This window comes from Mesocricetus auratus, unplaced genomic scaffold (genome assembly GCF_017639785.1).
Source record: "Mesocricetus auratus isolate SY011 unplaced genomic scaffold, BCM_Maur_2.0 Super-Scaffold_100010, whole genome shotgun sequence".
Lineage (NCBI taxonomy): Eukaryota > Metazoa > Chordata > Mammalia > Rodentia > Cricetidae > Mesocricetus > Mesocricetus auratus.
This window is the reverse complement of record NW_024429194.1, coordinates 52301492-52317660: the sequence shown is the minus strand read 5'-3', so window position 1 is coordinate 52317660 and position 16169 is coordinate 52301492. Positions and strand designations below refer to the sequence as shown.

The window sequence follows — 16169 nt, the reverse complement described above, 5'->3', positions numbered from 1 at the left end:
GGTTTTAGAAAAATGTCTGTTATTCACAAATAAGCCTGAATAATAAATGTGGGATTCAAATATATACCAAAAATAGGTAAGCTGAGTATCAAATATATTGTTTCATGATATTCTGGCTAGGGCTTTGATAACAATACACATAGCATGTTACTTTCAAAGTAACACTAGCAAAAGCAAATACTCTTACATAGATGGAAAGCCTTAAGATGTATGAAGGTACTATCTACTAAACAGTACTATTAGTTTTATTCATAGACATGTATTTTAGCCCAGAAATACTAAGATTATATACCCCAAATATATATGTACATCCATGAGTATATTCATCATCCTTCATGAGACAGAATAAAAGTTACTCAAGTTATTACTGGGTATTACTTTTCTGATATTATAAGAGTGTTTTTATTTATAATTCTTACTCTTTCCCAGAAGAAGTACAAGATAGTATTAATTCTTGGAGTAGATGTAAATTTAAAATACTGGAAGTCTAGCATTTCCTACAAGTATTGTGCTATCAATTTTCATTAAGTTCTAAAGTAAATTTCCATGTAGTCAATTTTTGAAATACTGCTGATTTATATAACCTTATTGTTTTACTAATCCAAGCTTCTATCAAAGGAATAATTTTTTAAAAATAGAAGTTACATTTGGCAAATAGAAAGCACTGACTTAAAAGATAGTAATTTTTTTTTAATTTTAAATTTTTAATTATTGACATGTGTTTTAATTTTAGAAACTTCTCTCATTCCATAACAGCAGGCAATCATGACTTCTTTGTATTTAAAAATAAAACTGTGTTATGGGTAAATTCTAATGTTTTAAAAGCCTATAAGCCTCGTGAAGAACCAAATGAATGATAAAAATACTGACAGTATCAAATCTGATGTAATTACATGATGTAATTATGAATACCTACATTGCCTAAGGTGCTATGCCCTATGAACAATTCTACTTCATGTATGAATGACAGAGGAGGGCCAGAAATAGATAATTTTTAAGAACATTTAAGGATAGTGTCACTTTGGTCATAGTAACCACTATACAATAAGTGGTCATAATATGACAGATTTATGGATATTTTATAATACACAAATTATTATGTGTGTAAAATTTGTCATGTAAGTAGAGTTTGAAATGGTTTTCATTATAACTACTTAATATAGCTAAAATACACACAAACATAAATGCAGTGAAACCAGAATGTGAAAATTAGAATTTATACATCATCTAACAAGATAGAGCTTTTAAAATTTCTATCATATTACAAAAGATGGTCTGTTGGTAAGCATTTCCATATATGCCATGAATTTGTACAAATATGAAACTTCTGGAACGAGACTGAAAATCCAACCATCAAAGGTGTCTGTAAATGGTTATGTATGATGTTCATGCTGGTAAGACAGGGAGATAATGAGCTGAAAGACAGCGTCTTACAGTAAGAGACAACTCTTGTATGTTACGGCTTGTAACTCTATATTACTTAGGTGTCTGAGTTAATAAAGGAAACCATGATTTAACTGCATCTCCCATGTTCTGGCTACTAAGATTTCAAAAATTCTTTGAAAAAAAAAAGCAAAAACATGTAACCTTAAGCATATTCCCAAACCTCACTTATTACTAGACCACATACAGGCCTAGTTATTTTCTACTTCTGGAAAAAACAGTAACTCAAGAATCTACTTAACAAAATCAGTACAGGAAGGTGGAGTGGAAACTGGGTCGTCTGCTCTGAAATCTTTCCTAGGATGAAAGTGTGGGCTTCGAGAGTATCGAGGTTTCAAAGCCACAGATGAAGGATGAGAAAAGCTTCTTCTCACAGAATGTAACCTTGGCTCCTATTGAGAAATTTAAAGACAGTTAGGGTTTTAATGCACTTTCAATGGCTTTCATTTGTATAATTACTTAAGGGAAAGATTTAAAAAATAAGATAAACTAGGTCTGGATTTGTTTTTAGACTCACTGGGGATCTAATTCAAGCCAATGTGTGTGCTGGTCAAGCCTAGTTTACCACTGAGCTACATACTCCCCCAGTCCTGGGACTGGGTTCTGATGAAAGTGTTCTTCAGAAAATGCCTCATATGAAGAGTAGGCTAATTTTCTAAACCACTAGACAGGGAAGCATCCTATGGTATAAAGAAATTCCATATGAAAGACCTGAGAATTGCCATATTCAATGAGATTTCTAAATTATACTTTCTTTGGGTCATCTCTAAACTTTGGCTAAGCTTATTTACTTATATATTTATTTTTCAAAAAATTATATGCTTACATATAAGATTAGAATTAAATCTTATGGATAAGAAAGCACTATCAAGAGAAAAACCAATAGATAAATGTTAATACATTTTATTCTTACTGTTCAGCAAATCATTTATTAAGTCCAACAAGTGACTTTTATTTGATTTACTGCAAAATATAAAGATTGTTAAAGACACCAAAAATAAGACATTATCTATAATGACTAAGTTCCTACTTTAGGACATCCTGAGGGATGCAAATCCTGTTGTCTAAAATCTCACCAATGGTTTTGTCTGCTTTAAATGATTGGAGTTCAATACTTGGATTAAAGAATAAAGCCATCGATGAGGTAGTGTCTCTGCCACATTGAATAAAATTTTTGAAGTAGTATGCAGACCAAATCAACTGCATTCGACTATAAAAAATTTTTAGTAGTTCTTCTAAAATTTTAACTAGCATCTTACATACAATTAAGAGAGTTGACTAACACTTCTAAGATTAAAAGACAAAACTTCTCCAAAGGGAAAATTTTACTATGTAGTTTCAAGTTATATGATGTAGACACACAGAGGACACTACAGATCTACTAGGACTCTGAGCATATCTACCAATAAAGAAATACCACGGCAGTGCTAGAGCAAGTAACCGTCAGGAAAAAAGTCACAAAAACAGTGAGTCCTTCGTAGAGTATTATTAACAGGTCTGGATGCTTTCAGGGTTAAATATGTTTTAATGTACAGTTACAGTTTATATTAATAGCACTTTAAGATACTTTGTGACATTACAACATAGTCTTCCAGCTTGGAAAGAATGTTACAATGTAATAATAAGCTAAAGAAAGTTTATCAAAAATCAATATGAGAAAATTTACTCGAATGACATTAGGCTATATTGTCAGGCACTTTTTACAAATTTTTGAGTTCAGGAGATGATAACACAATTTTGATAGTGAAGTGTATCTTAGAATTAGGTCAAGTTTGGGGCTGGAGAGATGGCTCAATGGTTAGAAGTCAAGCACTACTCTTTCAGAGGATATGAGTTCGATTCCTAGCACCCACAGTCGGTAACCACAACCTGCATCTCCACCTCCAGGCTGATCTGGCATCTTTGGCTTCTGTAGGTGCTTGCACTTACATGTACATAACACACAAACACACACACACACACACACACAAATTTATGGAACTAAAAATAAAAAAAATTAACAACTGGATCAAACTTTATACAAAAATGGTTTGAGTCTAGTACCTAAACTAGGATATAACAAAACCAGGCTTGAATAATTGTTCCCCAACTAGCAGAGCTGGGGCTGTAGTTCAGTGGTACAGCTAAGATAACAAGACTAAATGAAGGGATCATACACTAAGGCTGATGAATGCATGCATTGTAAATATTAGCAAGAAGAATGGAAAGGAAGAAGAAAAGATGTTTTGGTGGTAGATTTTGTTTCAAAAGTATTTTGAGATGTGTTGTTTTCAAGAGAGTGGGTGGAACAAACCATAGTTCTCCTTTTGCTGTATCAAGGCCAGAAGATTTTTCTGGGATGTCCTAGAAACCCTTTATCTTCTTATCATGTGTTTCTTATATTTCTTAGAGTTCTGACTTGCACGATACTTTTCAAGACAATTTTTATGCTGTCCAGTATGGAGTGGAGACAGAAGGCTCACTGGGGCTTGCTTGCTACATGCCTCAGAATCAGTGAGAAATGCTATGGTAAAGAAAAGAGTAATAGAGCAGGTCACCTGACGTCCTCCTCTAGCCTCCATTCATGTACACATATACACACATGCACATGAGTGCACACACAGCAATACTGCCCCCCCCATAGCATTTATGCTGAAACCTTGGTCAAATCTCTTCACCGCATGCACGGCTGTGTCTTCCCACATATCATATAAATTATCTGGACTTTTATCCTCAACCAAGCCAGGGGAGAAAAAAGAAGACTATTTTTAATGAGCAAAGGGCTCTGATCTTATTACAGAGAACTTGATCAATTATGTTCATTCATTACTGCTTTATTCATAAAAAACAGCCCATATGTCAGTCAACAAATGAATGGATAAAGAAAATGTGGTATAGTTACACAATGGATTATTACTCATTAAGAAGTGAAATCAGCTGGGTGAGTTGGCACATGCCTTTAATCCCAGAATTTGGGAAGCAGAGGCAGGTAGATCTCTGAGTCTAGTCCATCTGGTCTACAGAGCAAGTTCCAGGACATCCAGGGCTACATAGAGAGACCCTATTTTGAAAAAAGAAACAAAAAAGTGAAATAATAAAATTCTAGGTAAATGGACGTAGCTAGAAAAAAAATCTTCCTGAGTGAGGTAACCCAGAGAACAAAAGACAAATATGGTATATATTCGCTTATATGTGAATGTTAGCTGTAAAGTCTTGGATAAGCAGGCTACAATCCATATAACCATAGAAGTTACGGTAAGGGACTGTGGGGAGGACTGGATTACCCTAGGAGGGAACTAACAGAATAGAATAGTTATGGATGCATGTAGGGGGACTGGGGTGGGAGGATCAAATGGAGAGGAAGAGAGAAGAGGGGAAAAAGGGAGGGCATTCACGGAGGACAGCTAAACTTAAGGGCCATATGAGGGGTTGTATGGAAACAATATAGTAGAAGCTTCCTAAGATATGTACATATATGAAGGTGATCGAAATGAAATTGCCAAAGTTGGGGAAGACAGCCCCAATCTTTTGTTGTCAAATAAATATTCCCGTTCCAGGTTACATCTAATCCACTTGGTGGCCAAAGGGACTCCCGGGGAGCCCCCAAACAGCACAGTTTATTGCCAAGGCTACTGGTTGCTTCCACAAACTGATGGTAAGACCCTATTGCTGAAGAGACCTACAAAACTCACTGAACATGGAGAAGTTGAACTGGCACCTACCTAGAGTCTTCACCCTTACTATTTTTCAGGGTACTGGAAGGTACTTTGTATGCTACCAAGGGGAAAGGTAAACACTAACCTAGTTACAGAACATCTGATCTACAATGTGCTAGCGCAATAGTGGCACAAGGATTGTGGGACTAAGTATTCAATACCTGGTTGGATTTAAGGCCCATTCCAGATGAGATGGAACCCATCCCTGGAACTATTTGGGTGGCCAAGAACCTGAGACTAGATAGGTCAGGAACCTAGGGAAAAACCAAATACTATTGTTTTGTTAAAAGAATGTAGCAGCCGGGCCTTGGTGGTGCACGCCTTTAATCCCAGCACTTGAGGAGGCAGAGGCAGGCAGATCTCTGTGAGTTTGAGGTCAGCCTGGTCTACAGAGTGAGTTCCAGGACAGCCTCCAAAACAACACAGAGAAACCCTGTCTTGGAAAACAAAAACAAACAAACAAACAAACAAACAAAAAAAGAATGTAGCAACAAAATACCTTCTAATGACACTCTGCTCTATTCATAGATCAATGCCTTGCTCAACCATCATCAGAGGAGTTTCCTCCTGCAGCAGATGGGGATAAATACAGAGACCATAGCTGGACACTGAAAGGGGATGTCCTTCTGTATATGTTTCTCTTATTGGTTGACGAATAAAACACTACTTTGCCAATGAGGCAGGAAGATAGGTGGGACTAGGAGATGAGAATTCCAGGAAAGGTAGGTGGAGAGAACCTTCCAGAAACAGACAACATGTAGCCGCCAAAGGAGTAACAGGTCCGGGCATTCTCTGGTAAGCCAAAACCACGTGGAAATACATAAATAGAAATGGGTTAATAATTAAGATAGAGCTGGCCAATAAGAAGCCCTAGCCATGGGCCAACAGTTATGTAAGTCTTTGTGTGGTCATTTGGGGCAGAAACGGTGGGACCTGGTGGGACAAGAAACCACTAGCAACAGGACAGTGTGCAGAGAGTGAGATGCCTTGAAACACTTGGCCCTAAATGGGATGTCTCCATCATACTCACCCCTCAGTGCTCAGGGACCCTTGTGGAAGAGAAGGCAGAAAGACGGTAGGAGCAAGACTGTCTCTATCCTTGTATTCTGTCTATAAATGTAGAATTGATTATAGGATCTCTAATACGCATTGCTTGTTGATAATGATATTAATATCATACTATGATAGTTATAATCAATATACATTTTTTATGTTTTTTGAGATAGGGTTTCTCTGTATTGTTTTGGAGGCTGCTCTGTAGATCGAGGCTGGCCTCGAACTCACAGGGATCCGCCTGCCTCTGTCTCCCGAGTGCTGGGATTAAAGGCGTGCACCACCAACACCTGGCCTTCAATATACATTTTCTAATATTCTATTTTATGTATATACCTATAGAAACAACTGTGTAGGAGTGCTAAAACAAAGTTATAATTACTAAGGCATCTCAGACAATTTAGATTATCCAACTGGATTAAAAAAATAAAAAGGGAATGAGCTGGGTGGCTGTGGTGGTGTACACCTTTAGTCCCTGCTCTTGGAAGGCAGAGGCAAATGGATCTCTGAGTTTGAGTCCAGCTCAGTTTACAGAGTGAGTTCTAGGACAGCCAAGGCTAAGACAAAGAATTGTCTTGAAAAACCAATTACAGCAGCAATAACAACAACACAACAGAATGATGCAAGTGATTATCCAAAATAATATTTGGAATTCAACTACTATGAATTGTGATTATTTTAAATACAAGTCTCAACCAATAGAGAAAATATTAAGGCAACTCACAGATTATGATAGTCCCTAATTTCATAAATACAAATGTCAAAAAGTCTACATTTCATTGTTACCTAGAATTGAAATCTATAAAATCTTTTTAAAAACAATCTATTTAACTTTTATTTTATGTGCATTGGTGTCAGATCCCCTAGAACTGGAGTTATAGACAGTTGTGAGCTACCATGTGGGTGCTGGGAATTGAACCCAGGTCCATCAGGAAGAGCAAGCTCTTAACCACTGAGCTCTCTCTCCAGCCCCCGAAATCTCTAAAATCTTAAGGAAATTAGAATAGTGTTTTGCAACAGTGTGGTTAACTATCACTATGCTTTCTAATTTCATCTGATCTTTAAGACCTAGTCATAAAAATAACTTCAATCTCACTGTCAACCTTTTTAAATTAGTCTCTTAAGTGTCTATTACACATAAAACAAGATTAACTGAGGATTAAAAGGCTCTACCACTCTGTTCAAGTGAAAATTATCACTATTTGCTTTTCTATATTTTCAAAATATATTATTATTATTAGGGACCACAGTGAACAACTAGAAGCTTTCAGATTATCAGTGAATTCAGAAGTGGAAGAAAGAAAAAAGTGAAGACCCAGAACTATTCATAAGTGATATGGAATGTCCTTCTGTATGCTGTGGATATATGTTGCTTTTATTAGTTGATAAAGCTGATCTGACCAATGGCTGAGCATAATATAGCTAGGTGGGAAATTCAAACAGAGATGGAGAAAGAAAGAAGGCGGAGTCAGAGAGGCGCCATGTAGCCACTGAAGGGGTAAGATACCAGAACATTACTGGTAAGCCCTGGCTATGTGGTGATACATAGATTATTAAAAATGGTTCACTTTATAAGAGAGAGCTAGCCAAACAATTATATTTAATATTAGTCTCTGAGTGATTATTTCATAAGCGGCTGCAGGGACCTGTGAGTGGCACAGAAGCTAGCACAGAAGCTAGTCCAGGGGGACCAGTGGGACAGAGAGAAACATTCAACTTCACATAAGTATGAATTAGTTACTTTTAAACTATGTTCCTTTAAACAAAAGCCTCTTTCCCCATACTGACTTCTCTATCAGGTGATAGTGTCAGGCTGTCTAGGAGCTTGACAGGCCATCCCTGGGAAGCTGACATGCAGGAAGACTTGTGTTCTCTTGCTTCTGAAAAATTTCCAAATCTGGAATTACAGTTATTAGATTTCTTAAATTCAGTGCCCCATGTACAGTTTTTGGCAGGATACCCAGTAGATTTAAACGTCTGTTATATATTATGACCAGAGTGGAGCAAAACTCTTACAAAATTATGATGAATTACATTTTTAAAGTTTCCATTTTTATTTGAAAATTAAAGCAGAGATCACAATATGTATGCGATGGACATGAAAATACTGATAAGCTCTATTATCTTTAGTCAAGAGTTTTTATTGAGCTAGATAAACAAGATTCAGTATTTTGAAAAATTGGAGAAAATTCTGCCCCAAATAGAAATTAGAGGAGGTCACTCTGGTGTCTAGAAAGGGGAAAAGCAAGATAGAAGGGGGTCATTCCTGTTATTAGAGTAAGTTTATTTGTGTAAAATGACTGAACAAACTGGAGGAGAATACTGAGTCAGGTAGGCTGGGAGTTCTTCCCAGGTTCAGAGACAGCTAGCAGGCTCTGGGTAGAAAGTGCATATGTTCCTTTCTGGTTTGGAGCTGTGACATAGACAACTCACTAAAGCACTGAAAGCTACCAAAGGTAAAGATCCAGAAGGGATGCCACAGAGCTCCTTAGTGTAAGGAACTAGAGACAACTAAGGCTACCAAGTTGTTACTGTCAAGACTAAAGCTCTTGGGAAGAAAATCTGCTCTACTTATAAAAGGAAACAATGTGCAAAACTAAAGTGCCATTTCCTAAAAGTAGTTTAACTTTCCTTCTCACACTTTTGCTTTTAAAAGAATTACTTTAAAGAGATGTTTATGATCATTAGCCTTTATAGAAATACTTGGTTATTTACTGCTTTTGGTGCTATGACAAAAGCAACTTAGGTTGGAATTTATTTTGGTTTACAGTTCTGAGGTACAGTCTGTCATGGTGAGGAAATAGTGATGATAGGAGCTTGAAGTGGGTGGTCACCTTGTGTCCGCAATCTGGAAATGGAGAGAGATGACTGCACTCTTTGTTCTTTCATTCATTCCAGAACACCAGTCCATGGAATGCTGTTTGCACATCTAGGAGTCTTCTCACTTCAATTAATTTCTAATTTAGAAAATTCCTTACAGACTTACTGAGAGGCTTGTTTCCAGTGATACTAGAGCTGTCAAATTAACAGTATTAATAATCACAAGTCTATCCCTTGCCAATTTGACATCCACTTCTTGTTGCTTATGACCATCTTGTAATGCAAAATGCACCCAGTTAAAGTCCCCATAATCTTTAACAGTTTTAACACTACTTAAAAGAAATGCAGTCTTTTCAGAGACTCAGGGCAATCTCTTCATTCTGAAATTCTGTATAACAGAGGATAATCTACTACTGAAACTTTCCTAATCAAATATAATTTACCTATATTTTCTATTTAATTTTTTTCATCTTACATACCAACCCTAGCACCCCCTCCTGCCTCTTCTTCTGCCCCATCTTATCTCCCAACCACTTCTCAGAGGGGATATGCCCGCAGCTAAGTATAGTTCACATCCCTTATCAAAAAAGCTCTTTTTTTTTTTTTTTGCAGTGGCTGAAGGCTATTACAGCAAAACACAGAGAGGTGACTGTGGGGTGCCCAACTCTATTTGGAACATCTACATACAACACTAACCGTATATCTAAGGCTCAGAGAACACTGCAGAAGAGGGTGCGAAAGATTTAAAAGCCAGAGAACCAGGATGCCTGTTGTAAGATTGTGTTTTCAAGGTCTGATAGGGAAACTGCGCCCATGGCATCTCACTAATATGGTTGCTTGAAAAGATCTTGAATAACGACATCCAAACATGAATGGAGGAAATCTCAGCAGGCTTCACCATACACAAAAACTATAGGGAATTAATGGCTGCTGAGGGAGAATCAATTTTCTCTATAATAAGGCCCCTAAATGGTTATCCAATCCCAAGTGATCAGTCTAACACATGGACATATGAACAGTACTAAATAGGTGCAGCAAGCTGCATTTATATAAAACTGTATGTGTGTCTCTGTGTGTAAAACAGTAACATTAAAGGTCATGAATCTGAGAGGGACTTGGGGGAACGTGAGAGGAGAGAGAGGTAGAAGCAGAAATGATGTAACTACAGCTCTTACATATGAAACGCTCTAAAAATTTAAACTAAAAAGAAAAAAGTTATATACTTCCAATATGTAACAGTACAGAACAAACATTCCCATTCCAGCAAGACTGGAGCAAAGTAAGACTGAAATCCAGTGGGGTTAGGCAATAAATTTCAAAGTTCCATGTCAGGCATGGGGCTCTCGGGGGTGGGGGGGGATCATCAGGACATCCGCAGGTTCCATTCTGTGCCTTCAGCTTTACTCCTCAGATGGTCCACGGTCCTGACACAGCCAACAACCTGGTGTCTCCAAGGCGACTTACATTTCATTTTACAGCTTCATGCAGTGGCCTCTCAGGGCCTCTCTTCAAGGGACTCCAGGACTGATACACACTGCCTGGCCTTTGTGGATCTCTGGAATCACGGAACAAAGCTCTGTGACCTCCCAATTTTGTATGTTTCATGCCTGCCAAGCCAGTACCACACAGATGTTGCTGCCAAGTTCTATTGTAGCTTGGGGTAAAACCTGGTGCTTCCTGGTCTACACCAGTGTGGACCTTTCTGTACTGATTCCTGGAGAAACATTCTTGTAGGCAGGTGTTTTTGGTTTTGTTTTTCTAGGGAACTCCTTCATTGGCATTCTGTATTATGCTTTCTCCTTTGAAATGAACTTGCATTTTCACAAAATGGAACCTTCCATGGGTGTGGTCTTGCACTCAGGACCTTTCCTATTGTTTCCCATGCACCAGATTTCTCTTTATTGGAGTTCTCTCTTTAATAATTATGGCAATACCTATCTTGTTTGCAATTTTAAACTTGTTCATCATTCATTCCTCCCCAAACAGCAACATTTAAAAAAAATCTTTCTTTTTATTGTAGACCTGGATAAAAGCAGTGAGCAGTAGCCATTCCACAGTATGAACGATAGCCTGCTTTGAAATTTCCTCTGCTAAACACATCGGTCCATTACTTTTAAATTCAGTCTCCCTCACATTCTCATACAGGGGCAGAATACGGGTAGACTTAGCTTAGTGCCCAATAGAGTCTTTGTTCTTCCTTGAACCTTAGGAGCTTGGCCATGTCTACTCTCTGTGCTTCTCCTTACATTGTAATCTTTTAATCCCTACCAGAATGACATGTAAAATACTGCTTAGATTGCACTCTAGAACTTTCCCTCAAAGCTTCAAACTCTTCCACATTTCTCTTGCCAAACAACTACAAAGGCTGAACAACCACTGGACAGTAAGTTTTTCACAGCAATGACCCCAACTTCTCAGTAGAATTTTTTCAGTTACTTTTCATAGAGTTGTGACAAAAATACCCGACAACAGAAACTTAGGGCAGGAAAAGTTTATGGGAGTGGGGTAGGGTCACAGTGGCAGGCATCTTAGGCAGCTGGTCACCTGTGTCCACAGTCAGGAAGCAGAGAGACATGAATGCTGCTGTTCAGCTAGCTCTCTCCTTTCCATTCAGTCTAAGACCTCAGTCCATAGAATGATGTTACTCATATTTAGGGTAAACCTTCTGACTTCAATTAACCAACGTAACCCCTCACAGACATACCCTGAGGCTGGTCTATTCAGTGATTATAGGTCCTGTCACACTGACACCCAGTATTGACCATCACAAATACTAAATGACAATTATGTCTATTAGGTATACATTTTGATCAAAATGTGGTTAAGACACTAATTTCCTTAAGAAAATTGTCAAATAATGAAATTGTACCTTTTGTTTATTAATAAAGACATTATTATATGAGTAAATGACCAATAAACAGATGGGAAATTCACAGATTACATATTTTAAAAATATGTAAATATGTAATCACTCACTAGTGAATGATGACTTACATGAAATGTCTAACATAATTTATTACTATGCATTTTTAGTTAACTGTAGCCAAGCTTGGGATTGTATTAATTCACTCTGTGTTAATCATAATGTATAAAAATAATAAAATTGGAATAATCTTTTATTTTATTATTTAGAAATTTATGTCTGTTGTTTTATATTTGTAGAACCCAGACAAATAACCATGAGACTAACAGGTTGAAACAAAATTGTCAGATAGAAACAAAAAATGTAAAACTTGGCAATATAAGGAAAGTAATCTTGAGTAGCATGATTTTTGAGAAAAATAACTAGAATGTATAAAGTACAAATTTGTGCAACACATAGAAGCAGAGTCAAAACCATGCTGCAGATGCAATGCCAGCAGCCAGTGCAGATGGGAATCAGAAAATGGCATTCAACAGGGAAGGATGGGAGCTGATAGCATACCTCTAGGAATGCATGCACAGAGATGAAAACATAAAAGTGGAAGAAAGCACCAACATGAATATTATTATTTTTATTTGTTTTCTTTTTGAGAGAGGTTCTCACTGTGTAGCTCTGGCTGCCCGAATCTATGTAGACCGGTGGCCTTGAATTCAGAGATTCACCTGTCTCTGCCTCTTGAGTGCTGAGACTGAAGGAATGGACCACCATGACTGCAATGTGAACATGATTCCTATCTATCCTTCAGGCAAAAACTTTCCCTTAGCCTCTGTTATGTGTTGTGTGTGTGTGTGTGCACTTGAGTGTAGGTGTATGCAGTTGTGTGTGGAGGCCAAACTCAAGTGCTATGTACCTTGTTTTTTGAGGTAGGGACTTTAACATGATTTGGTAATTGATGGTTAGCCTGTGTTGACTGGCTAATGAGCCCCAGAGAATAATTGCTCTGCCTTTCCAGCACTGAGATTAATGAAGTCACCACGTCTAGCTGTCTTACATGGCTTCTGGGAATTGAACTCAGGTCCTCCTGATTTCACGGCAAGCACTTTCCTAACTGAGGATCCCTCCAACCTTCCTTTGCCTCTTTTACATCTAGGGAGACTTCATAATAAATTTTAGTCGAAGGTATAGGTTTATAAATTAGAAATTTATAATACTAGAAATGGAACACTGAAATATGATAGTGAAATTAGAGTTTGCTGTTTTTTTGAATGTTCTTTCCAGGCCTTTGATTCTGAATTTTGTATTACCCAAGAACAATTTTTGGGAAATACACAAAGAATTTTGCGTGTGACTCCATTTCAATCTGAAGAAATCCCCTAATCAAGATAAAGTTTTAAAATTTGAATACCCCTTTCTATTATGATTGTGTCTGAGATTTGGTAAAACAAGTGGTAAAGTCATGTGAATGTATGCACTTATATTTATAGTATTCATTTCATCTCAACAGTGAATTTCAGGTGATTTCTTCAGATTGTTTTTTCAAAATGAGCATTAAATAAGTAAAAAACTTACTTTAAAAATTGTTGATTGCAGATATAGAAACAAATAAATGGGCTGTACTTAGAATGTGTAAGGAGAATTTTTGCTCTCTCATTCTGTTTTGAGAGGCAGCATATTTGGCTTACTATAAGCTAAGCCAAGAAGGACAAATGATACTATCCATAACTCAATTGTCAGTAAATTTCAAAGTTTTTATTAATTTCTCAAAATAAAGCTAACTTCAAGACTGTACACATGCATGAATTGTATGTGTATATGATGTGTATGAGCACACACATAATATACATGTTTATATGTATATATGCATATAACTTATATAACTGTAGAAGAAATACATGGGTATAAATTATTATCAGAATTCTTTGTCCAATAATGTAATACATCATTCATTTTTATTAACAGTCCAGGATTTGTTTAGCATCATGTTTAACATTTTAAAAATCAAACAGTAACCTTTTTTGTTCTCATGGACAGTGCTATTAAAAAAGATTTTTAACATCACTGGTTAATAATTTTCTAAATTATAGAAGAAAATCTTTTGAAATTTCATTATGGGACTTACAAGTTTTTAAAATATAAAAACTAAGAATAATTAGTTCATGAGACATCTGTATGTCAGTATATAGACATGGGATCCTACCGTTCTCAGGAAACCATTTGATTGACAAACATACTCATTATGGTTTCAAAAGAAAAACGCCTATTTGACTCATGGGAAAAAGTCTGGGATCTGGGCATTTTGTTTCTGCTCTAATGCTGAGCATGGAATGCATTTGGGGTTGGGATAGGTGAGGAAAGGGTGAATTATTAGGGAAATGCCAATATCTAGACTTTTCTCCTTCTGTTCTCAAATTAACAAGTCAGTGAAAGAACTGCAAGTAAATATAAAAAGAGGTATTTCTTGTCCTATTACAGAAATTTTCCTGATTAGAAATATATGACTTGTTCTTTATCGTTTAAACAATGACTCCTTTTTATCGTTTCCCAAGTTTATACTGTGAGTTGGCCCTGGACCTAGAATCTACAGTTTTCTCTTGGTGTAAGAAATAATTTTACATTTTATGAAAATAACTGTCTTTAAAAAATGAATCGTGTGTAATTGTATATATTGGTAAAAATGAGAAAAGGAGGAAAGCATTCTAAGAGCACTATACACTGGAATATAGTATATGATAATATCAGAAGGGACCACTTCTTGTACAAAAATTCTATGAGGTGGATCAACATCATATAAAAACTTTGGTATCAAATGGATGATGATATGTGAGGTTACACTTTTATCTGGAACATTAGAGAAAAAATTTAATAGAGTTTAATTAATTAGCTAAAAAGCAAGAATACTGATCATGCTGGTGGTATTTCTAATATTTGGGAGATGTTAACATAAAGTATTAAATACTACTTAAATTTAGAAAACCATGGCAGAAGCAACACTAAATGGGTAGTAGTAACAGATAAAAGAAATTCAACAAAGCAGACTAAGGATAAACACAGCAAAGCAAATTGACAAATCGAAACTGTTACAGATACTATATCCTATAAGTTATGGAAATATTAAAATTCTATTATATTAGACATGAATCTCACCTAAAATGTTTAAGCATTAAAGAGAAAACAAAATGTCGAAAACTCTGAGATTAAAAGAAGTAACACAAAGTAGAGGAAATGAAAGACACCTCACTATTCTTGGTATAGTTATTATTTATGGAATGGATAAAACATGTAGAAAGTGTTATTGCAATTAAACTAACACATAAAAAGCCAAATGCCACATCTACCTAATTAAAACTTGTAAAACAGTAGTAAAAGCAAATTTCATCAAATTCAGACAGCTTATCATGGAATAAATTACGTATGGTGAGATATTAACTAACCCTAAGTTTCACAACGGGCAGCTTCTAGCCGGTTCCTTGAAGCTGGGTCTTGGTCACACAAGGATCAATGGACAAGAAATCAGTTGAGCTGGACTAGAGCTGCCCAATTGTCTTAATAATGAATGCTCCACACTGTCTGTTAAGCAAAGAGAAAATATAGATCAGGAAGACTGAAGTGAAAAAAGATTAAGAATAGATGAGTGCAGAACATACTCAACAGTTACTAAAGACTTGCAGAATGTGGTACTTAGGAAATCAGTTTGCTTGAAGTGAGAAGCTGGCAATGAGCATACATTGAGAACCAAGCTCTTGCTTGCCCTTTGCTAACCAAGAACTTACTATCTGCAATGGACATTCTCTCATCTAGTCTCATGTTGTAAATGTTCATTATATAGAACAGGACCAGGTCAGCACAGTTTGCAAGTGAGCTATAATATGAACTTGTATTAGGTAGGTTAAAAACCATGTTTTAAAAATGTATACACATCTTGCAGAAGGCTATCTAGAAGGTTGTTAAAACAAAAAGCACCCTTCGAGTTGGACTGGTAGGACAGGTGTACAGGTATTTATCAGTAAGAGCTAGAGGACCTCCACATACCCATGCTGTATCGGGATTGTTGCTGTGCTGTGAATATTAGCTGGGTGCCTGCAAGAACACTCAGCCCAGACCAAGGCTTGAAACGACTGCTGTCTCAGGTGACTGCAATTCATCCCAAATTAAATGAATTCTACTGAGACTAGAACCGAGACAATAATAACATATTTCTAAGCTAACAAACAAAGGTGACTAGTTAGGCCACTAGAAACAACCTAGTTGCTACTACCTTTTTGGCACCATATGCCTTGGCTAACTCCTTGTTTTGG

The 16169-nt window shown here is 36.6% G+C and overlaps 1 protein-coding gene across 2 annotated transcripts in view; it reads right to left on the bottom strand.

Moving 5' to 3' along the window:
• Positions 1-1201: 1201 nt before the first annotated feature.
• The window catches only part of Boll (boule homolog, RNA binding protein), a 92869-nt gene continuing 77901 nt past the window's right edge, over positions 1202-16169 (bottom strand). The window contains exon 11 of one of the 2 annotated variants that reach the window (XM_040753600.1): positions 1202-1835. In XM_040753600.1, coding sequence (XP_040609534.1) covers positions 1677-1835 — 159 coding nt within the window. In that variant the 3' untranslated portion in view covers positions 1202-1676. Of the gene's footprint in view, positions 1836-15117; positions 15442-16169 lie in introns of those variants that run through there. The other variant, XM_021233484.2, reaches the window with a different exon arrangement.